The 24,046-nt window shown below is 43.1% G+C and overlaps 1 protein-coding gene across 1 annotated transcript in view; it reads left to right on the top strand.

The window, feature by feature from the left end:
* Window positions 1–24,046, top strand: part of phlpp1 (PH domain and leucine rich repeat protein phosphatase 1) — an 80,328-nt gene that overhangs the window by 42,588 nt on the left and 13,694 nt on the right. The window contains exons 2-9 of the mRNA XM_066716519.1: window positions 3,771–3,967; window positions 6,820–6,945; window positions 12,950–13,116; window positions 20,394–20,540; window positions 21,172–21,399; window positions 22,972–23,174; window positions 23,325–23,385; window positions 23,563–23,658. Coding sequence (XP_066572616.1) covers window positions 3,771–3,967; window positions 6,820–6,945; window positions 12,950–13,116; window positions 20,394–20,540; window positions 21,172–21,399; window positions 22,972–23,174; window positions 23,325–23,385; window positions 23,563–23,658 — 1,225 coding nt within the window. The remainder of the gene's footprint in view (window positions 1–3,770; window positions 3,968–6,819; window positions 6,946–12,949; window positions 13,117–20,393; window positions 20,541–21,171; window positions 21,400–22,971; window positions 23,175–23,324; window positions 23,386–23,562; window positions 23,659–24,046) is intronic.

Below are 24,046 nucleotides of genomic sequence, written 5' to 3' on the forward strand. Positions count from 1 at the left end.
GCTAAACAACCAGGCCTAACTCAGAAAATGAATTGAACTTCACGGAGTTCATACAGGGTTCACAATTACTTGTATCTTTCACGCACAGATTTTGTTCTTATGACTTTTTCAGTGGAAACAGGACTTGTACAGTCCTCCCATCTCTCCCTCCCCCGGCACTGAAATACCGTGGCTGTTGGAGGGGGCGAGGCGAGGCCCTGGCCTGTATTAAGCAGTAGCTGCAGGCTCAACATTGCACAATACCAAGGCATTGCTCTTACACCAGGGACCCCGGACTCAACTCGCTGGGCTAAAAATAGCCTGGGTTTGAATGGGCGCTTTTTGATGAAATGCTGCCGGCTTCTGGAAGGTTGCATTCAATTAATCCAGTGAGACTTCAGGCTTATCGCCCTTTATGGCTAAACAGAAATATTTATTTACCTCGAATGCTGTGACTTGGCTGTAGGCCTAGTTCTGTCTGAGTGCCTTCATGTCTCGTTGTCGAAATCCCCTACAAACGCTTTGCTCTAAGATGGTTGTTCTGCACTTAGTTAAACCTTTGAAAATATAATCCTTTGCAATAAAATAAGTGTCTTTAGTTTAGATACTGTTGTCTGTGATCGATCAAGGATTTAAGTCAAAGGGCTGAATGTATAACACCAACAAGCCTCCAATTTAGTCGAAAGACTGGGAAGTCATGTGACTCCCAGCTTAATAAATCAGAGAACTGCAGTCCAATGAGAGATGTGTCTAAGACTTAATGCGAATAGAAAATATTTGTAAATCATATTTGCCCTTCATCTTGAGCTACTGACATGAGCTCAACATGAAGCAAACCGCACGTCCTGTCTCTGCCATGAGATTTATTTCTGACAGATGAAGGTAGACTTGTCTTTCCACCGCCGCGCACACCCACAGCCCTCAGCCCCACAGAGCGGCCTCCTGCTGCATTGTTTACAGCTCTGGTGCATGTTCCTGGGGAAGGACGGCTCGGCTCGGCGTTGCTCCGGGGAGGGAAACCACTGCCTTTCCGGTGGAAAGCCTCGAGAGGAGGAAGGAAGCGATCGGCTTTGGCCAACGACAGCTGATCTCCGAGCTATGCCCCAGGCGCAGTCGCACACCTCGGATTTGCCGAGAGGGGGATGTGAAAGAGGAAACGAGAGTTCCCAAGCATCCGCGCCGTCACCCACCTGGATACCGTTCCCGTAAATCTGTCAGCTCGCATCCTCTGGGTGACGAGTAGGGAGGCAGGGACAGAAACGTGTCGCAGCAGGCTGGCATGAGCTGCAGTCGCCGTGCTTCCCCTCGCAGATTTAACAGCGTTTTTCAGGACTATCCCTCTGAATAAATACAATAAAACGCATGGCCCGCTCTTTCCCTGTGCAGGTTCACCTATTATCCGAAGGCCTTTTAAGTATTGGCCTGTGATCAACAACAAGCTGGTTATTCAAATGACTCGGAACGTGGATGTAAGTCTTTTTTCCTTGTACAAAGGGCTGTGACAGGGCAGTAAACAGGGGCTGTTGATCTCTGCATGCCACTTGCAAGACTGGTTCATGTGATGGTAAATAAAACACACCTGCTGACCTGTTTTTTAAACCGCAAGCCCAATACGAAGATAATGAGTGCGTGCCTGTTGAGATGCATTGGCTATGAGAAGAACCTCGGATTAACAGACGGCGCAGTTTAGACAACAGGTTACACAAGCAGGTCTGGTATGGATAATTCCCGTGCTAGGACACTAATTAAGGGCTTCCTGCCGTTTTTAATGCATCAATTAAGTGCAATGAAGAACACATGTATGTAGATGAGTGTATTTTCATTGTGCTGCGCCCCTGTGAGTGTCATTTGTCATGCAATGTTGTTTCTTGTTCTCTCTGTTCTCAGGAACCCTGTACTTATGAGATTGGTTTGAATTGACTCGACGAAATTAACTTGTTTTTGTAACGAGCTCTCGTTTCGTGTGATACGGCATATCTAGGTAAACAAGATAAATACATCCCCGGCCAGTTTCATATGGTTTTCTCTGTTCATAGATCGAGATAATGATGTTTTGAGTGCTTAGCCAGCAGACTCGGCGTTTGTAAGCAGTGCCTTGAGTAACTGAGACAGACAATTCTAATACCAGTCTTTTCAATCACATTTATGTATCACTTGCTGTGGACAACAAGCCTCCACTACACAGCTACCCAGAATGTGTCGTCGCGTGGGTGGGGGTCCCTCTGAAAGTCAGTGGTTTGCTACTGTGAGCAAGTGAGCCAATTCTCCTAATCCTGGTTTTGAAAGTCCTGCTTCGTATGTAGTGACCGATAGACTTCGGTCCCCTGAGGTAAACAGCGCAAGGTTTGCTTATTGGATGCCGGTAATATGAAAACGTTATTTTTTTGTTTTGTGTTGCTTTGTTGTTATCCAAAGCCGCAGTGTATTGGGGTTTAACACAGCCCTGGCTGTGGAAGTCATCCTAAGTCAGATCTTCTTGGGTCATGATGTTTTTAAAGCAAAGTAGATTTTGACATTTGAATGCAATCTATTAAAATAAAATGCATATCTTCCAGACTTTTGAAAATGCTGCTTAAAGTACATGTTTGTAGCCCTTTTGTATATTTCTGTGCTAGACCTATTACTAAACAAACAGCGACTATGTCAGTCAAAATGAGCTTTAAAATTACAGGAAAAAGGTATTAAAATGAAATGCACATGTAGTTCTGTCTGTACTGAAGTCTGCTAAGTGTTATATTATATCTGGTGTGTGTGAAAAGTTGTGGAGCCTTTGTTTTATTTGCATATTCATATAGAGACCAATTATCGTCATGCTTTTATTTTCTATACATGAGCGATGAGTATTATTTGGCATTTGTGTTGTTTTGAACATTTCTCACCAGTATCGGATAAGGCGGTGAAGCTCGTGAGGGGACAGTGGGCAGCACAGAAGAAGTGTCTGCTCTGAGTGATGCTGAGCTGAGTGTGTTAAGTTCCCCAAGACAAGTGCAGTTCATGGAATCAGTGATGTACAAGAGGCACTTAAACAGTGCTCTCCACTAAGACCGTCATGTGACCGAGTCGTGCAGCTGCTGAGTAGAGCTTGAGGCAACGGGGGAGAGGACACGTGCATCCTCTCTCGAAGCTGAGCAGCCAGTCGGAGAGTTGCTTCAGAAGCCTTTTAGCATCAATATAGACGAGTACATCTATAGATGTCAAAGAAAACAAAGACAACTCTTAAAAGGTGTGTTGGGGTATTGAGCGAGTGTGTTAAATCCACGCAGGTGTCTGCTGACTGATGCAAGTGCCATTTGTGGTCATTGGTCTGGTCGTCGTTGTTGTTTAGCTGGGCTGTAAGTTTAACTGTCACTTTCGTTGTCCAGAATGCAAAACTCCACAAGAGTTGAGTTGAGTTCAGTCATATTTGCAATAGTATTTTAAATGTTAAGCATTATAAGTTCAGAGTAAAATCAACTCAAATGTTGTAGAGTTACTGCTCAGAAAGTGTCTGACTCTGCTTGTTCTCCAGGTGGAATTTTGTTTTAATCAGAACATACGAAATGTAAATATGCGATTAGTATCCAGCTGCTATAAAAATGGCTCATTATAGCCTGTGAGCACCGTGCTATTCTGTCAGGATGCTGTTCTGAAACGCACGTGTTCCTGTTTGTTGTTGGCTGTCTGTGTTGACGCCTGTATTCTTGTATTTCAGGGACGGCGTATAAGAAACGAACACTGACACTCTTCTGCTTGCCCTGCAGTCTGGCCCGTGTGGCTCATTCAATGATGTTGTGCACTTTTCTCGTTTGCAGGGAAGCCCCACAGCATCGAGAGCTCAGAGCGGATCCAGCTCTCGGGCACCTTCAACGTGCGCAAAGGGAAGATGCAGCTGCCGGTGAACCGCTGGACCAGGAGGCAGGTGATCCTGTGCGGGACCTGTCTGATCGTGTCGTCCGTCAAGGACAGCCAGACCGGGAAGATGCACATCCTGCCTTTGATAGGGGGGAAGGTTTGTCTTGTTTTCAGTACCCGTTTGTCCTGAGAGAACTGTGGTGGGAGAGCATTTAACAGTGTCGGTTTGGTCTAAGCATTTGCCTAAGCCTGCATTTCAATTTGAATATTGTACCACTGAGATGCATATCGCAGCACATGGAGGTCTCTCTTAACTTCTTACTTTCAAATGAGAGTCTTGATCTTGGTCTGCAGGTGTTCTGGCAAAGATGTCACTTATCTGCAAGGTTGCTCGAATCATCTCTGTTAAATTCCTTTTTCTTCCCAGTCTTGGGACTCTTACTCAGGCCTGGCTGTGAAGGGTTTTGTAGAGATTGCGTCTCCTTCGCAGGTCATGATTTTGTCAGCGTCTTGGTGGCGTCTGTTTATTACGACATTTCTGTAGATAATCTCGAGGAGATTTATGTACGTTTGCTCAATATTTTGTTCTCTTAGAGCCCTGATTACCAGACATTTATAGACTGAATCTAATGCTTTCTCTTAGTCATGACGTGCTTTATTTTGAAGGCCAGGCACAGGGCAAGCTCCTATTCTCTCTTATATAAAAGTTATATCGACTCCATGTACGCTTATGTATGATCTTAAAGTTGGATGGAGTTGTATTTTATTCACAAGGGAATTGATGGATTATTATTGTCTGAGGGGAATATCACACTGACGTAATTCACATAAGCACACAATCAATCTCCTGCCTCTGATGAAAAATCTGGAGGCTCTCCTTCATCTCCGCATATGATGGGATATTAAAAGAATATATAAAAGCGTCTGTGTTTGTTTGCTGTCCTGAAGCCTGTTTCTGCATCTTGAAAGACGTAACACAAAACACGATCTCAGATACAGGTGGAAGCGACACACAAGTCTCTGCCAATTTTAAGGAACAAGATTGAATATATACCCAGTGTTTTTAAGGAAGTAGTGCTCAGACATGGCAGGTTACCTTCCTCCCCTATGTCTTTGCAATTTTCTCTCCTTTGATTGAAAACAAAGGAAATGGGGGCTCTGTTCGGTATGAGAAGACATGCATCTCACTTAAACGCCCGGCTTGCCGTCTCGAGTTGTTGCTTTCAAAGGCATCTTTTCTCTGTGTCAAAGTTGTGCCGTGAATCTTCCTCTGGTTCATTTCGTCTGTCTTCTGTCACAAAATGCTGACTGTCATGTCTTGTCCTGCATTGAAAATATGACACCCCCACATGTCCCCCCCTGGTAGCTCTCCTCCTGTTAATAAGAACGGCAGTTTGTTGTTTTGAGCTGCAGGGGCCGACTCGGCTGAATTGCTCGCGCCGAGAATAATACTCATACTAATAATACTGAAATGGATCAGTATCCCAATATAGGGGCTGTTTTACTGAATACGCTGCGGACTAGAATTACTTCCATTTCAAAGAACCCTCCTCAAACACACACACACACACACACACGCACACACATTATATCTATATTTGTACGTCAAGAAATTATAAGAACATATTGTGAATTTATGGGACATTTACATATTTTGGTCAGATACAGGAATACCTGCATACGTTTTGTTTTAATGCTTATATTTGCTATTAGAGTGTAAAGAAATGGCTTCATCATATTTCATCATAGGCTGATGTATTTTAAAATATCTTTTTTTAATATATTTCTATCTTACAGAACTGTGATGTATTCACAAATTAACACGTACTCTGTTCCTACACCAGCAACCCAGGGCTTGTTCTCTTTTGTTGACTGGGACATTAAGAACAGAAGCTTTATTAATTCTGTGAAATCCTCGATTTTCTGGGTCACGGATTGACCTGGCAGACACAGGCACGGGCAGGTAACACCCTGGACAAGGACACCAGTGATTCTGTGAAATGTGGTCAGAAATAGAGCCACTTAGAGTCCTATTCTGTTATGTTTAATATAAAACAGTTATAAACTGCAGTTAGTGTGCTGTGAACTTTGATGAATGGTAGCTCAGTTTCGTTTGTTAATTTTCTCCCTACACAAAGTCATTTGAATTGATTACGCCCAATTAAGTGATCAGTTATAGCAGGAATTCATTAGACTCACAGTGTGAATTATTGATGGGCAATTTTCTACCTTCATTCCGCTAAAGCTAGCAGAGTTCTGGGCTGATTTGATATCTCAAAAGAGTGTTACACCACCATTGTGGACAGTGAGAAATGAAGGGGGAAGGACATTGTAAGACAGTTAGCAGTTTAAATGACAGCAGTGTGCTCCGCTCCATTCAACCATTGTTTTTCATTCGAATTTGTAGAGGATTGGATTTATTTAATACATTCATTACGTGCATGACACGGTGAACTAGCACTGCCTTGCCCTGCTTTGTGTGTATCAGGAAAGGCCAACAATTCCATTATCCTCCAGTCCCAAAAGATGACCGATCACAACTTTAACGGAGTCCTCAATCAAAACCAAGATGTCTGTTTACAAACAATGCTCTCAGTAATTTCAAAAGCCCTCGTGAAATGTGTCATGTGCCATCGAGGGCTCTGAGGAAACCGTTTTATATGTACTCGTGTGTACTTCTTTCTCTGTACATGACCCGGCTGCTCTCAGCATCTACATAAGGACAGCAGTGTTTCATTCACAACCTACTAAAGGACCCCCTTCAGCATCTCTCGAGTCATCTTGCACTGAAATGCTGTGGTTCCGAGTTCAAAAAGGTTTGAGTGTGACCAGGCAGATGAGTTTTTCTGTAAAATAGAATAAATAACTCTTTAACTAGCTCCTAATTGTGCTTCAGCGGGGTCTGATATCAGAGTCTCGAGACCTATATCACACGCCATCATTTTCGGTTTGCTTGGGATTGGGAGGAATGAACACTCGCTCACTGCTTTTTCTGCTCCTATTCTGCAGGTGGAAGAAATGAAGAAACACAACCACTGCCTGGCCTTCAGCTCGTCGGGACCCCAGAGCCAGACGTACTACGTGTGCTTCGAGAACTTCACGGAGCACCTGCGGTGGCAGCGCCAGGCCTCCAAGGTGAGCCCCCTCTCGTTCCTCTGCCCAGCGAGGACCGGAGATAACCCCCTGTGACGGATGTGTGTGATTGAAGCTCCCACTGTCGCTGCCTGGCAGAGCTGAAGTGTCACCGAGCGCTCGTACAGCGGTTCAGACACTTTCGATAGCGTACAGCGGATCATCTGTTAACTTCTCTGATTCTCTCAGCCGCAGTTCGTTTCAGCCTTTAATGTCTGATAACTCCACTGGCTCATTTCGCCTGATGTATTTTAATGGTCTGAGCAGCTCCGTCTGTCCTCCTGAGACTGAGGGGAGTTTCTGTGCGCAGTGAAGCGGTCTGATGTGAGTCCCCACACTGCGCGAGGAGTCCTCTGATTACATTTCTGTACAAATCAAACAGGACGCGGCATTTTCCCGTTTCACGTGGAAAGCTCTGCGGTGTTCCATAACGTGCTCCTATACTCGGAGTGATCGGCATTTACGTCCTGTTTTTCAAGCAGCCTTTTCTGTGATGTGAAAATAAATACAAAATGTGTTTTTGACGGTTGTGTTAATGTGGTTATAATCTTCAGTTAGTCAGCTTGGCACGGCATCCTTGTAGTAGCAGTAGTTCTAGCAATAGAAATGGTATTACCTTCGAACTTAACAAACCAATTAACAACAATATTGATGTATATGAAGCCAGTGACTGAACTGCCTGGATTACAGTATCTGTAAAGGATAATGTCAGCCTTCTTTACTGCTAGCCAAACAATATAAGAGAAGAGCAACATGCCTAGTTCTCATTTGACACTCGGTCACCTCTGTCACAGCTAACGTGTGCTTGCTGCACGTATGGACAGACGTGTGATCTGTCACAAGCTCCTCATGTGTTCTCCACTCGTGATAGACCCACAGTGCAATTATTAATCACTCTCGTGTTGAATCATTCCTTGTGACCGAAATGTGTGGCTTATTTGTATCTGGATCATTAGCCATTCACATAAGTTACCTATTATCCACAGGCTTAGCTTGTCAGTCGACACAGCCAGCGGACACAGACCTTGTAGCACAAGCTTCTTATTGAAAAGTTTCCTAATGTAGTTTTGCATGCAAGAATAATGGTGACTTTGGTCTCTACCTCTACCTTTCAGTTGCAATGTCAGGCTGATATTAAAACAAGAGGTGTGTTATTGGAGTCTGTGGACTTTTATTTTATTTTTGCGAAGTTCTGCTCATGGAGATAGTTGTATCCAATACAGGAAAGCATCCATTGAAATGATTAACTCAATATATTCTTATACCACACCAATATCACTTAGCCTCCATTGAAAGCCTTAACATTGAAACGCCTTTTGTTTTTCCTTTATAAAAAAAATAAAAATAAAACTCTTGCAGCTTGCACAGTTAATCCAAAGACAAGCCCAGCACCATGTCACATCACTAAATGATTTATAACTAAAGTGCAATGGAAAGTGAGGGCAGAGTTGATACATAATGAGACCAATATAGTTCTACTTTAACAGAACACTTTAACAAGCTGTTAGTCTTGCCAACTCAAGTAGGACAAGTCAGGGAGCCTATTTTCTATATTTTCCCTGCGACACCCTTGTCATCTAACTGCTACGCTGCCCTGAGGACGCCTCAAAATAGAAGCTTTGCGCTACATCAGAAACCAGGTTCTACGTCGTTTCAAGGACTAAACTGTACATGAAGTACTGTTAACTTAGTGTAGCCTGCCCTTTAATCACAAGACACGGGCCCAACAATGGTTAACGCACCTTCCCTTGGTCTGAATCGGTGTGATGCCTCAAGTGCGTGATTAATGACATCAGCAAGTTTAAATCCAGTGGAATAAGTCTCTCTCGTATGGCTCGTGTATCCTAACTTGGAGTCACTCTGCTTTCTCATGTAGGCATCAGTGTTTTAAAAAACAGGCCTTAGAGGATATACTGCCCTGCATGATGAGAATATAGTGTTACTTTGAAATCCCCCTCTGAACATGGAGGTATAATTTAGTGTCTGTGAGCGTGCTCTTCAGAGCGCAAGTGGCACAACCCGAAGCAGCAGAGTGCCGTTGCTTTGACCTGGGACTGACTGCAGAGGCCTGTTTATTGCCCTGGTTTATCCTTTAGGCGGGGGATCAGAAGTGCATCTCTGCTCAGATTGAATCGGTGATTCCAAAGCGTGCAGGTCACAGGTTCACAAGCTCCACCGTCTCGCCATTGCTGGAAGCCATGGCCCGGTGCCTCGTCTTTACGGTCCAGCAGCCGCAGTCGCAGTGACTCGGAGGTCCCAGCGTCCAGCACAACCCTAGTTAAGTGGGTCTCTCTGCGGCCGCGAGTGATTATTCAAGGTACTCTGTTCTGAATCGGATGCACGGTGGAGGGTGTAATTGGGCCGAGAAGCAGCGCTGGTCTGTGGGATGTAGGTTAACGGTTCATAAGCAGCTCTTGAGTAGGTTTCTTTAAAGTTTCGGCAAATCTGGAAGCATTAACGATTATTAGTGACCGTATTTCAGTTGTCCTTTCTGAGGACTAATTGCTACTCTTAGAAATCCATCAATTTGAAACATCTAACATCCATTTAGGTAGGTAAGGCGGACGAGACTCAGAAAAGTAAACGGTGATTCACTTCTTCTTTCTTCTTCTTTAACAGACGCCCTTCAAGAGATGCACAAACAGTGATAGGTTTCTTTGTGTGTGTGTTTTTACCCATCCTGTGTGTCAGAAAGCATGCAGACTCCGAATGATGGGTTTCGTCTAGGAATATTGTGCCAAAAATCTGTTGCGACCAATGTTTGTTTTCCTTTCTATTGGATTGCAAAACTTTAATCTCCTTGCACCGTTACATGAAAAGAGCTTTGACTGGTTTTCTCCTGATGCCGTCCTGCCGAGGCCAGTGGCTTTCGAGCTTGTTTACGACCCGCGCGTCTGGGAACCGTACAGGGCGCTGAATTACGAAGTGTGACAGAGAGGATCTAATCAGGGCTGTGGATTTTTGTATTTCCTTGGGGATGCCAAGTCATGTCTGTTGGCTTGATTTGTAGTGAATTTATGATCTTTCTACAGCATGATGTCCAAAAACTGACTGGGGGAGAAGAGGCTAAAGTTAACATCAGGCAAACCTTTACTCGTGGGACTAGTGTGTTTTGGAGGGCTTACTGTGTAGTGCATAATTCAAAAAGTCTACAGTTCAGACAGTTTACATGCATGTTAATTGGTGCTGATGTTAAATACCAGACTGAGATGCTGTTTGCTTGCCCAGGATACTCTTATTCTTATTTTATAGTTGATTCAGGTGTCATTATTTAGTATTTCCGCAATTTAGTCTTTTCAAATAGGTTGTATAGAATATACCGTGTGAAGTTAAGTTGTATGCATTATTATTGCACTTTCTGTGTTAGGTAGTGAATATTTTGCGTAATCCAGTCTGTTCTGGTGTCTTTTATTGCCTTCAAATGTTAATAATGGGTTAATTAAAATAATAATGATGTTAATTGTTTGGATCCTATTGAAATGAAAACCCATGATGTCTGCCAATACAATTAACACACGGCACTTCCAAACCCTGCCTAATCCTGCCCCCAGACTGTGCAGCTGAATCGCGGATAAGTTTCTGTCTGCTGTTCTGCACGGTCTGCTTGGCTTCATCGTCACTTCAGAGACTTCAAATGGATTATACAACTTTTCATTTATAAATATAGTATTTTTTATGTGATAAATTAATCGAACATAATTCGTTCACCAGCAGCTGCAGACAATACATCGTAAGGCTCAGATAATGATAAAGAGATATTTTGGCCGATCCACGCCAACCTTTGACTGCGTCTTGATCGATTGTAAAGCAGCTTTTGTTTATTACACACATTTCCTAAATATTGTGTATAAAGTTATAAGTTTCCACGATTTGGTTGGAATTCTGATTGTGTAAATTAAACAGATATCACATGAATTTGTAAAGAATAGAAGAGTGGTTTGGGGAAAATGGCTACAAACAGAATCCTTAATTATGTATATATAAATATTTATATAAATTATGTTTATAATTGTATTGTTAAAATGCCTGAATTAGTATATTGTGTTCCTTATATTATCATTGTAGTAGAACATATAAATGAATGATTTTGTCATTTCACAAGTCAGGATAAACCGCAGGATTCTTGTCATGAGCATTGTGATATTCCAGTTGAAAGATTCAGTTGTTTAAATTGTAAAAGGAATCCTGGTTGCCTCAAACAAGATCTTCACTTCAAGGCTTCGATTCTTAAATGTTTAAGAACATATCGCCTTTCACCTTCCAGATCTGCTCTGTTAGTCTTAAAACAAACCTTTTCCAGTGCTAGACGTTCTTCTCAATTACATATTTTATCTGTAAAATTGTCTTTTCTATTGGTTTTCGGCTGGATTGGCATGGACAAACAATATTAATCATAAATACTACGGGTTGGCTGGTATCCTTCAGGAATGGCAGAGCTCAGGCTTATTCTACATGCGGCTTGATTCAATATAAAGCCGCGGTCTAGTTGGAAATGTGTGATAGTGATTTCTGTTTCAATTGTCACTGTGAACAGGACTCTATTCCTCCGTGTAGATTAATACTAAACAGTCCTGGATAATATCCTGTATTCACCCAGATTACGTCTGGGTTGGGCTTACACAAATGAGGTCAAAATACTTTTCAGAGGTCTTGCTTTTCATGCGGTAAGTCAGTGGCTTAGCTGCTTTTTAACCCCAGAATTGGGTACAGTATTAATCTTTGTTCTCAGATCTGTCTCCCATTATCTTTGTGATGTAATGTTCACAATGACAGATGATCGGCATTTGTTCTGGCGCAGCTGGTAAATAACGTCACGACTCGAATGTGAACAGAAGTTCACTCTTGTAGTTTCCCGGCAATTGATTTGTGATGTTTTCTGCAGGGCAGGGGGACGTTTTCTTTGTAATACCTTGTTAGTAATATCAGGACTGTTCTACTATCTGCTTGTCTGAAATCAATTTGTAAGCCTTCAGTTGAACATACTGTAAAAAGCTGAGTTTGTGCATGTGTGTGTTGGTTTATTAGCTTTACACTCCTGTACACTGTTGCATTCTGTACAGGTACAACAACAGAGGACGTAAATGGTCTGGGATCAACCGCAACACTATTACGTTCTCGTGGGATCTCCTTCAGGACATTCGAGTGCTCATCAAAAAATATCAATGAATGTTGTCTTCTATCACTGATTTTCCCAGAGTGCTCTCTGCTGGTTGTGGTTCGTCTCCCCGTGAGAAAGCGCTGACCCATTAATCTGGTAATGAATGATCACTGTAATCAGCGTGATTCACAGTGGGTGAGCGCTCAAACAGAGCATGATACAGAGGCCACTGAGCCGGGGATATAAACGGCCGTGGCTGTGCAATTACCGCTGTTTCCCTTCCGACGTGGAGCTCGTTGACGCTGATACCGCTGCCACAGTAGAGTCCTGCAGCCCGCCGTTTGTGTGTTTTATGCCCTGTCATTTCGCTCAAGGCAGCCTGTGCTACGCAAAACCGTGCCGAGCAATTTAATCAATTTTACGACTGCTTCGGCATTATTACTGCAGGATCCCAGAGCTGCACTAATCCCTTCTGCTTACACACAGTGTGACAATAGCTTATGTTCTCTAGTCTCCTTATTTCCCAGTATCGGAGAACATTGCCAGGGTTTCAGGATGCTGTGCCTGTGACATGTCAGTTCCTGGATGCTGGCAGGTCTAGGATCTTCATTTAAAGACGTGTTTGCACTGGAAAAGCAAATTCCAACCCTGTATGAAGAAGTGTGTACCATAATTCTGCTACATTTCTGCTTATCGTTGTTATTCACCTCCTACTTTCGGACGTTAGTGTCTTAATGAGTAGTGAGAACAGCGCATGCACGCCCAATCTGTGTGTGTCACCTTTCAGCAGAACCTATAGCTGTGTGTAACTCTTAATGGCATGGCATTAGCAGCAGGATTGTCGGCAGCAGTAGGTCATTCCCCTGGTTTTCAGCTCTAACCCTCCCGCTGTGTGTGTTCTTGTTTCAGATCGTGTCCCAGCGGATTAGCTCGGTGGATTTGTCCTGCTGCAGCCTCGAGCACCTGCCTGCCAATCTCTTCTACAGCCAGGACCTGACGCACCTCAACCTCAAGCAGAACTTCCTGAGGCCCGGCCTGGGCCCGGCGGCCGGCAGAGGCCTGGGCGAGCTGCAGAGGTAACGCTGGGCTTCTCTCTCTCGCCCGCCTGGCGCTCACGCCTCCCGACTCCTAATCTGAGCGGAGGGGGGCAGGGGGGGATGCTGAAGATTGACTGTGGTCTAGAAATAGGAGTGATTTTATTATCCTTCTGCTCACACACGCGGCACCATCTGGAACGTGTGCAAGGAGGCAAGGGAGGGATGATTGTGAGTGAATGATTAAAACGGAGATGTGGTTATTTATTTTCCACCAGGATATCAGAGCTTCAGTTTCTCTCGGGTGACGTGGAGGGTGGAGGTAATACCAGGGCCTCGGCTGCTCCTTAAAATGTTGGTATATGGGTCAATCTGAACTGAGCGTAATCCGGAGGCTAATAAATAGTATTTCTGGGTATTCTGTCCTGAACCAAAATAACACGAGGTGACAGAACCCATTCATAGAGAGATGTGTTCGGTTTAATTTGGACTTTTACGGTTTTATGTTGTTCTTAATGAACAGTTCAAGCATGGCTCCAAGCAGTGTTGTGTGTGAGGACCTCGTGGTGTTTGTTTTCTTCACTCACGGATGTCTATAGGGGAATTCAGGGGTTCGGCCTTGTCGGCTTTGGCTCTTTCAAAAGACTGGCAACTTGTAGGGCAGGAGAAGAGGAGATGGTTCTGGGTTGTGCGTTGGTCTTTCAAAGCCCTAAACTGGCGTGTGCGTCCATGGGATCATTCAGCTATTAGGGGCAGGACCATGCAGGGCTGTCGTGTGAGAAGAGCTTCTGATGGTCAGATAAAATCATGGTGACAAATCGTTGTTGTTGTTCATGTTCTGTTCCTGAAACCAACTTGTGTGTTTTTGGTGTTTTTGAAGTGGTATTGTGGTTTTTGACCCCTATTAGATCAGCATATTATATTCACTTGTGGTATTAACAGTAATGTTGGCAGGAAGAAAAAAATATTATTATTATAATTATTATTATAATTATTAATATTAAATGAATTAGTGGACGCCCATATCCAAGGTGACTGACAAGGTTTTACAGTAATCTGCAGACACTACATGACAAGGGTACAATGGTGAATAGTAGCTGTAATCCTTCTACATAATCTTGTGACCAGTCTGACCAGGAAAAGTTATCACAGGACTTTCTGTAAGTTTGCTGCCAGGAGACAGAGAAAAAAGACATGAACTCCAGCTGAACTTTGGGGTTTTAGATTATCTTTGTGAAAGTGTGTGTGTGTATATGTTAGATATAGAGGTAGATATAGATATGAATGACCGTGTATGTGTGAGACTGTATATGTCTTTTACTGCCCCCCTTGATAAATAAACATGCAATAATCATAGTGACAAATATAGAATCAAGCTTTTATTTGTTTTTCTGTGGTATCTGAGGGTGACAGAAACCTGCATGTGAGAGAATATGTTCTCTGGGCTGAGCACGGTGACAGAGAACAGTTTCTGCACTGGACAAAATGAAGCCAGTGTTCGGTGGGAACATGACTTTGGGGCATTTGAAGACGGCTCGTGTTTGATGTAGCCCTCGACTTCAGGCGTTCAAAAATGAGACTGATGGCGCAATGTACTGTAACTGATTTCACGTTGTAGGGTTTGTCCTCGTATAGAGCTCGTAATTAGCCGTTGAAAATTATTGATTTCAAGTTGATAACAGGTCTCTGATCAAGGTTTATTTCCTTTTTTGTTTTGCTATATGCAATCAGATATAATTTGCTGAAGTAGCTTCTAATTGCCAGCTGAAAAAGCTGCTTTAATTGTCACTGCGTTATTATGCATCATTTTCCAGGGAATGAACACATGATGACAATAATTCAACAGTCACATGCATAATATTGATTGTAATTACCAATTACACAATAAGACTTGCATGTCACCCTTAGGTCTGATACCAGTCCACTTAATTTGTGGCTTACATTGATTCCTAAAGCTTTTGGGAACGCTTTCTTTATATGTATAAACATGATTGATTTTCTTTGAAGCTGCATCTTCTTACTGTTACAAGATGTTCCTCTTGTTTTGGGGAGACGCGTTTGGTTTAGTTGTCTTCGCTCTTCTGTCTCCGCAGCTGTGCATTGAAGTCGGCCGTGTACCGCGCTGAAGAGATTAGAGCAGAAAACAGCAGAGCACTAAGGATTAAAGCAGGGCCTTGAAGATTATAAAGCAAGCAAGCTTTTTAGGTTTGACAGTCTTCGATGGAAAATGTACTAACCGTAGACTTAAATCAGTCTCGACAGTGTTTGCATGGGCAGAGCTGGCTTCGTTTTCCTGACGTGTAGAAAGTATAGTTAGGTCCATAAATATTTGGACAGTGACACAATTGTCATTATTTTTGCTCTGTACACCACCACAATGAATTTGAAAGGAAACAATCAGGCTCAAAAGTATTTGGACAAACTAACATAATCATGAATTAAATTGTGAGTTTCAATACTTGGTTGCAAATCAAGAACAAGCCCCAAGAACAAGCAGGAACTAAAGACAGCTGGGCATCACCAGGGAAGAAACCCAGCATCTGGTGATGTCTATGGGTTCAGACTTCAGGCAGTCATTGACTGCAGAGGATTTGCAACCAAGTATTGAAACTCATGATTATGTTAGTTTGTCCAAATACTTTTGAGACCCTAACATTGGGGGGACCACATATAAAAATGGGTGTAATTCCTATACCGTTCACCCAATTGTTTCCTTTCTAATCCATTGTGGTGGCATACAGAGCCAAAATGATGACAATTGTGTCACTGTCCAAATATTTATGGACCTAACTGTATATTGTTTGATTGTGCTTAATCTTTTTTTTTATTGTTTGTTTGTTTTTCAGTCTAGGATGAGTGTAAAGGTTACACAGAAGTAGTTAGTACTTTAACTGAAGCTCCAACTAATACACCTTAATATAACTTAACTCTAATCAGAGGCATTACTGCATATCTGTCTGTTGGAGAGTCTGTTATTCCTGCATAGTTGTGAATGAATTAATTGTTGATCATCAGGAGTAATACACAGCGTTGAGTGAAAAATAGATGTTATATACATTACATTGTCCTTGTCATGCAGTGCGGTGTGCTTGTGTTCTGACTCGCCTGTGGGCCGTGTCTAACAGGTTGTGGGGTATTTCTATTGCTTTCTGCTTCCATGTACTGCATTTGCCTTACCAGAACACGAGCCCAGCCATCAACAGCTTTTCATGCAAAGCAGTCTAACCGAAAACGAAGTCTGATGAACTCCTCATGAAGTATAAAACATCGGATTCTGCCTGTGGCTTATCTGTTGGTGGCATTTAAATAAGGACAGTTGGTCATTAGCTGACGCATGTAAAAAGAAGCGATGTCAGCAACTGGGGTAGTTTCCCATTTTTTAAGGAGAGAAAAGAACTGGAAATAAGGATCTGACACGAGCACGGAAAATGTATTGCATTTATGTGGTTGTGTGTGTAACAAACTGATTGCATCAAACTATACAATATATGGCAAACATTAAAATGATCTTTCCTGAAAAATTTGCTTTGATTTCTCTATCAGTTGCATATCAAACATTATAATACTTTATATAGAAGGTCCTACAGGCAAAATAAACTGGTGGAGCTTTCTTTAAACTATATACGCGTATGTTGTGATTCTACACATTTATATCATGAACTTGATGAAAGATGATATTGCTTTATAATAAGAACACATCTTTTTCAAACCTCTTTAATTAACTACAGAGTCAAGTCTAATGATGCACGGGGAGTAATTAATTCCAAGAATGCTTTTGCAATCAGTGTTTATATTGGACCAGTTGTGATACATCCTAGAGTCTGCTGTCATTAATTAGAGTAATTCACACATACACCTCCGGGCATAACAACAGGAGGAGTGAATCTGGCCTCCCAGGGTCCCGTACATATTTGAACATCAGATGAAGTTAGCCAGCACTGTAATGACTTGCTTCGAAAGCCACCAGAATCCGTGTTCGCAATGTAATTGAGGCCCCTGGAGCAGTTGCACCTGAGGGGAACAACCTTTTGCTTAAACCTTCGAGCAGGGGATGATTTTATTTCCTGCTTCGTTTTATCTCCTAAGAAATAAATGGACTAAAATAATTTGGTTGAAAAAGCAGCTGGGTAGCGTGTTCAAACATTAATACGTTTCCGATAGCAGGTTTATGTAAGCCTGTACCCAATATCTGTCTCTAGCCCATCTTCAGTCCGACGGGTGTTGAAACGAAAGTACACACCTCCACAGCAGCGTCTGGTTATGACCAGGGTTACACAACAGTTCAACACAGAGCATTCTGGGAAGCCCTTGACCCAAGTGTTGGCGTATCTCCTCAGTAAATCCTGTGATTTTTAACAGAGGCCGATCCAATAGATTTCCTTTCTTTCCGCCACTAAACCCCCTTGGGAAATGCTGCCGATACCATGGTCTTCTGTGGATACGACAGGCTCAGCTATCAGTAAACTGGTAAGAAGCTTAGGCTAGTTAACTAGAGGTACTGACCATGATTAGCATCTGATGTCATTGACACTTTAATTCTGTTTGTAGAATTAAAGTTATAAAGCTTTACACACTTCTGCTTCTGCAAAGAAAGCTGATGTCTTATTTCATCAGATATCATTAAACTGCTACATCCCTAGTCATGTTTTGAATTAAGAGACCACTTAACATTGATTTCTGAACTTGGAGTGGTCTCTTGATTTTTTCCAGAGCTGTATGTATATGTGAATGATTCCTGATAAGAATCTGGCCTGGTTTGGAGGTGCTATGTTATGACAGACCGTCACAAATTGAAATCTGGTACTTAGGCGGCCTTCAAACCGAGGCCACGGTTTCTAAATGGTGTTCAGCTGTCAGCGATCTTTGTAATCCGCCGGCAAAGTGCTTAACAGAGGAAAAACCTCAACCTTGAAGTGAAGGCTCTTGGGTTCGGCCTGCTCTAATGAGCGCCCGGCCTAATGTGCACTTTTAGGGAAGGTCAGCATATCTGAGCACTATGAGCTCAGTTTAAAGAGCGAGGCGCGTGGCACACCTATGGCACACAACTGGGCATTGTGCACTCCGGGCTCTCTGCAAAAGCACTCCAGTCAGCACTTTACATTTTTAGTATAATAGCCATTGAAATGATCCGAGAGCTGGCTTTTCCTTAATTAAATGGATGCCGAAATCAATACTTCAATTTGAGGTTTTTGTTTCCTTTTGCGGTACTCACAAGATTTATTCGTCCGCTGTCTGAAGCGCTGGAGCTCTGGCGGTGTTCGTGAACAGTGCTGGGGGGGTGAGGTTAAGCTGCCTTTTAGTCCAATTGTGCATTTCCTGTGAAAACTATTGTGTGTTTGTAGTGCAGAGTTAAAGGCCTGTATTTCTATCAATATATGGCAAAACAACAGTGAATAATTATGAGCAGGGTAAAGCAACAAAGGCCTGGACCACATCAAAACTTCAACAGATTAATACCCTATGGAGTTTATATTTATAAGTACTGGAATGTGCCTTTCGACAATAAATGCTGACAAGTTTGGGATTTGCGGTTTATTTGAAAATGTACAAAAGCTTGAACATTTGTTAGTGGAGTCAAATATAGGCAAACTCCACCTCTGAAGATTTCATCTGCACGTCCAAGAGCCGAGACGCTGATGGCTGCAATGTGCTCATCAGATATGAATCGAAATGACGGGAGTCTTTGATAACATGACAAAGGGAATCGCTCCCGAGTTCTCTACGGAACAAAAACACATCACTGCTGCCGACGCTTCAGATCTCTGAGTGAAATGTATTCAAAAAACGTTTGTAATTGGAGACCTACAAGCTTAGGAAAGAGGAAGGCTTTCATTCCCTGGATGATGTGTGAACTTCGTAGCTTAATTGCTCTGTGACTGGCTTAGATACACACGGTTTAAAAAGCCCATTTCTTTACTCCACTACAAGTTACTCCACTCCAGTCATGTTACTCAGTCCCGAGTCTTATATGAGGCGTCTCTGGCACTGTTGTCATGAACAGAGGACTTTGTTTCTCTAAGGTTAACTGAGAGGGTACAGATTAAGGCACTTTCAGCTGCAATCGCTCACAACTGAAGTCACACAAGGATTATTTAGTGTTCCAAGGGTGAAAATCCACATCACTTGAAAACTGCTCTGTTTTGGTGTATTCTGTGAGGGAGTGAAGCCTGAGAAAGTTAGTGCTCTTCCTACATCTTGTTTTGCATACTATCAATTATACTAACCATTTGAGATTAGTGAGGGAAAGGGAGTATCCTAAGAGTAGGATGAATGTCCGACTGCTTCACCTCTGCGCTGTGTGTGTATGTGTGTTTATTCTACTACTGTATGACCAAAGCAAATGTGTTGTCGGAACGGGCCAAACGGCAGGCAGAGAGATTCCTCGTGTGGGTGAATGCACAGGGTGTAGGTCCAGCCCTGGTAGATGGCTGAAGAAATACCATGCCATTTCTCTGCGGCACAGTTTGTAATAAAGCGAGAGGAGTCGGTCTCTGTGGAATCGAGGTCAGGATACTGAGCCAGTGATGAAATGTTTTCAATCCTAGTCTCCTTGAAACGGCAGCATTATAGCGCTAGTATATCCACTACCAAAAAAAACCTGCATTGGCAGTGCACCGCTGTCCACAATCTGACAATGTTAAGGTGCCCTTAACAGAAACCATCTGCACAGCACGTGATTTATTTTGCAATCTGTCAACAGAGGGAGGCTTTCCATAATACCTTTGGTAATACAGCGCAGGGAAGACTGTGGAGTGATTTTTTTGAATAAGGATACTGTTCTTTCAGAATCCCTTTATTAGTTTTTTTTTTCTCTTTTCTCATTAGTTTCTCCTACATAAAGACATTTAATTTGTGGTTGTGACTCATTCTTTCTTCAAACTAATCTTATAAATATCTGAGTCACCAGCACCCCACACGGCAACTTCCTGACCCCTGCAGTGTGTGTGGATGATTGCATGTGTTTATATAGTGTGTTTATATAGTATGTTTGTATTTGTGTGTGTGTTAAGATCTGCATTTTGCTTTAGTCATTTCTTGGCAGTATTGTAACCGACACGCTTTAGGCACTAATGACAATCTCATATGAGAAGCACAGTTCTTCTTTTGTTGTACTTGTGGAGACATTCAATCATAAATTGATTCATGGATCTTTCATTATTCATTATCGGAAAACTTAGATTAGCTGTCTAGTCCTCAAAATCTTCTCCCGTTCCCTGGCAGTTGCCTTCATTTAATCTGTTAAATATCACGTGTTTAAATCTCCAATTAATAATTCCCTCATTTGCATTTGCATTTTTCTCCTTTTTTCTTTCGGCCAGGTTCTCAAAGCTCCGCAGTCTCAATCTCTCCAACAATCACTTGAGGGATTTCCCCGTTGCGATCTGCGACATCCCCACACTGACGGAGGTGAATCTCTCCTGCAACTGCCTGTCCTCCGTGCATGCCACGGTGGGCACCATGCACAAGTAAGTCACAAGGCCCCTGGCACAGAAAACGCACAGAGCGTCTCCAGATCAGCTGGATCACTTCCCAAACACAGACCGTTGTTCTGTTGGTCCATAGCGCTATATATTTCAAACTTTGATGGTCACTGTGAAGAAGCTGGGGGAACCACCGATCTAGCCTACAGAGAAGGTATTTGTCAATCAAATGAGAGGCCAAGGAGATGCATGTAGGGAATTTCCTGGACCTTCTAATACAGTTGAATCCAAAACAGGGATGTGTGGCCACTGGCGCCCTCTGGAGGTTTCAGTGGGATCTGAGCAATCTGGGACACACAGCCAGAGATACAGCTGGTCAATTCAGGGGAAGTCCCTAATGTGTCACCTGCTGAAATAGGCCTTAAATATCCAGGACAAAACATGTTATATTTCACTTCATTGTGCAGTCAGTCTTCCCTGATTTTGACTTTTCATTCAAGTAAACACACTTCCTAGTCTTTACAGTTTGGTCACTGATATTCCAGATGATTGAGTGTGTTTTCCTGATCATTCATATCTGAGCGCTCGCAGGCCGTAGTGAACAATCGTCAATCCTAAAACTGTGCGTTTTGTTCCGGAACGGCCCGGATATGTTCATCTGTTTCTCCCTTCGCAGCCTTCAGACCTTTCTGCTGGATGGAAACTGTCTGTCCTCGCTCCCGTCGGAGCTGGGGAACCTGCAGCACCTCAGCTACCTCGGCCTGTCCTTCAACGAGTTCGCCGAGGTGCCCCCCGTGCTGGAGCGGCTGTCGGCCGTGGAGAAGCTGTGCATGTCAGGGAACAGCCTGAGAACACTCGACCTGCAGTGGTTTCGCCTGCTGCACATCAAGCATGTGGATCTCAGGTACGGGATACGGAGGAGAAGCCAGCACTTTTATATATATTCATATGTGAATACGTGTTTACAGGGTGGATTAATGGGATAACCAGGATGTCCGCTGTCAGCAGCATTACTAAACAACATCAACAGCTATGAACGTTACTGGCCAGTCAGCTTATTTGTCTGAAACACGAGCTCCGATAACGACCACAGTTCCCTGAAAGAAATAAACTTCCCCCTGTTCTCCGAGGTGCCTCTGGCAGAGCAAGTGAAGGTCAAGTGGAAGCAGGTTTCCGAGAAAAGTCATTTCTAGTAGGGATTTACAAAGCGTTGTTAGTCACAGAAAGGGAAGTCTGAATGTAGTCGAAGCAAAGACTGGTATTCCCAGAAGAGTCTGAGAATTCGTGTAATTAAAACATTTAAGGAAATCTGTGACCCGTTTGCCTTTACTATAGTAAAGTGTGTGTATAGGTTTAACATTTCCGCTCGCATACGTTTAAGTTTTATTGTTAATGGGTTGAGTCAGGTACTTTCTTAATGTGTTTCTTAATTGCAGAAACAAAAGTTAATTGCCTGAGCCAATAAGCAACAATCATATTTTCAAACGTAGTGACGTATTTGTTCAGGGAGACAGCAGGAGGTCAAAGACACATTTCCCATGCAGATCACGAGGAAGCGCCATCATTGTCCAGCATTACTAAATGAGATCAGGTGTGTTTTTCACAATCAGACCAGCTTAAAGTGCACACTTATAATGACTTGCAAATTTTAAAGTTAATAATCTACCCTGTTACGTATTCTGAAAAGGTTTTCTTGAATCCATTAAATGCTGTTTTTTCCCTCTGTGTTTCTATAACAAATGTGGAAATGTATTGATCTTTAATCTTTTTAATTTGACCATTAATTTCATAAACCACTGTAGCCCATAACACAACCATGATTTTTGCATAACATTAAACCAGTTTAGAAACTCTGCTAACTTTGTAAAACATCCCTTAAATACCTGTGACGCTGTTCACCGATATATGTATATATTTAGGCAGCTCTCCAGAATTGTATTTGTTCCCTAATTGTAATAAACATAAATCCTGAACTGAGCACCACATTGTTGAGTAGCAAGAAGGTCCAAGTGTTTGTAAGGACAGGGCAAGCGTTAAAAACTAATATATATATATATGTATGAGCTACTATCCTAACTCATAGGTAAAGTTGAGAACAAACTCAATGTTTTCCACATTATAAATCACATTCGAGAAGCCAGCCAATCACAGAGCAGAACTTCCGAACATTCCAATACCTACAATTAGAACAGAATTATCAGGATTCAAAAATTCTTCAGTTTCCAGCACCGTCTCAGGACACTTAACATGAGTGGTGCCAGTGTGTGATCCTTACGCGTGTGATTTATTATAAGTTAATCAGTTGCTTATTAATCGAGGGCTCTTATTATATTTTGCAGTCTTCTCACCCAAGCCGCACAAGACAACATCTCTTACACAATAAGACCCCCCTTCACACGACCTGTTATCTTATTCCAGAGTCCATTCCCGTTCTTTGCTCTGATCATCCTCTGTCCCTCCGTGTGTGTGTCCCCAGATTGAATAAAATCTGCCGGGTGGTCCCCGAGGAGCCAGACTTCCTCCGCCACATCACTCACCTGGACCTGCGGGACAACCACCTGCGGGAGCTGGATGCCACGCCCTTCTCCCGGCTGGAGGTGCTGCACTGCGAGAGGAACCGTCTCTCTGCTCTCAGCGTCAGCGGCTGCCTTCTCAAAGGGCTGTACGCATCGGCCAACGGTACGAGATAGCACGGAGTGTGTGAAACTCGAAGCTTCATTTGACTCCGATTGTCGTCTTTTTCGGAACTGTTGTCTTCATGACCTGGTTTTGCGTCCCGGCGGTCAGTGTTGGGGGAATGTCATACCAGTGTTTGTATCTTTGTTTCAGAGCTTTCTCAACTCGAAGTGCATCCGGTGCCCTGTAACCTGACCTATATGGATGTCTCTCGGTAAGGACACATCAACAAAACCCAGAGAGACACTGATTTGGCAGCGCTATCTTGTTACATCACTACTTGTAGCCCTTACCTTTCAAGCAATTATAGAAGCTACATCTATGCAAAGAAAGAAAGGGGTCTAAATGTACAAAGGGATTCATCCCTATTCTCTTACCTGTATCCTCTTAGGAACCGGCTGGAGTGCCTCCCCGAGTGGGTGGGCGAGAGCAAGAAACTGGAGGTGCTGGACATCAGCCACAACCAGATTTGCGACCTGCCGATACGGTGGGTGCCGGGAAACATGTGTTCGAACAGCAACGTCACGCCGTGCAGGGGTGGCAGCGGTTTTCTAATTTCATGCCTGGCTGGCCCCGGTCATGAGGAATCTTTTATTCCCTGTTTTATTGCGCCCAGGCTTTTGGAAAGTGTAAAGGTGTCATCTTCATGGGAATGTGTTCTGATTTAATAGGAAGCCTCTGGAGATATGTGGAATAGGCCTTGAGAGTTGGGTACAAGGACGAAGGAGTCCAAGGGGAGAACTGAAAAGTTTCTTTCTGGTTTCCATCAGTCCCATAAAGACACGTATCTGGTGTGGCTGGCTGGAGTTGAAGATGAGGGAATCTGCATCGTCCAGTCTTTTCTCGTTGCTTCAGCAATAAGTAACCGATTAAAG

The sequence above is a fragment of the Amia ocellicauda genome, chromosome 2 (assembly GCF_036373705.1).
Source record: "Amia ocellicauda isolate fAmiCal2 chromosome 2, fAmiCal2.hap1, whole genome shotgun sequence".
NCBI lineage: Eukaryota > Metazoa > Chordata > Actinopteri > Amiiformes > Amiidae > Amia > Amia ocellicauda.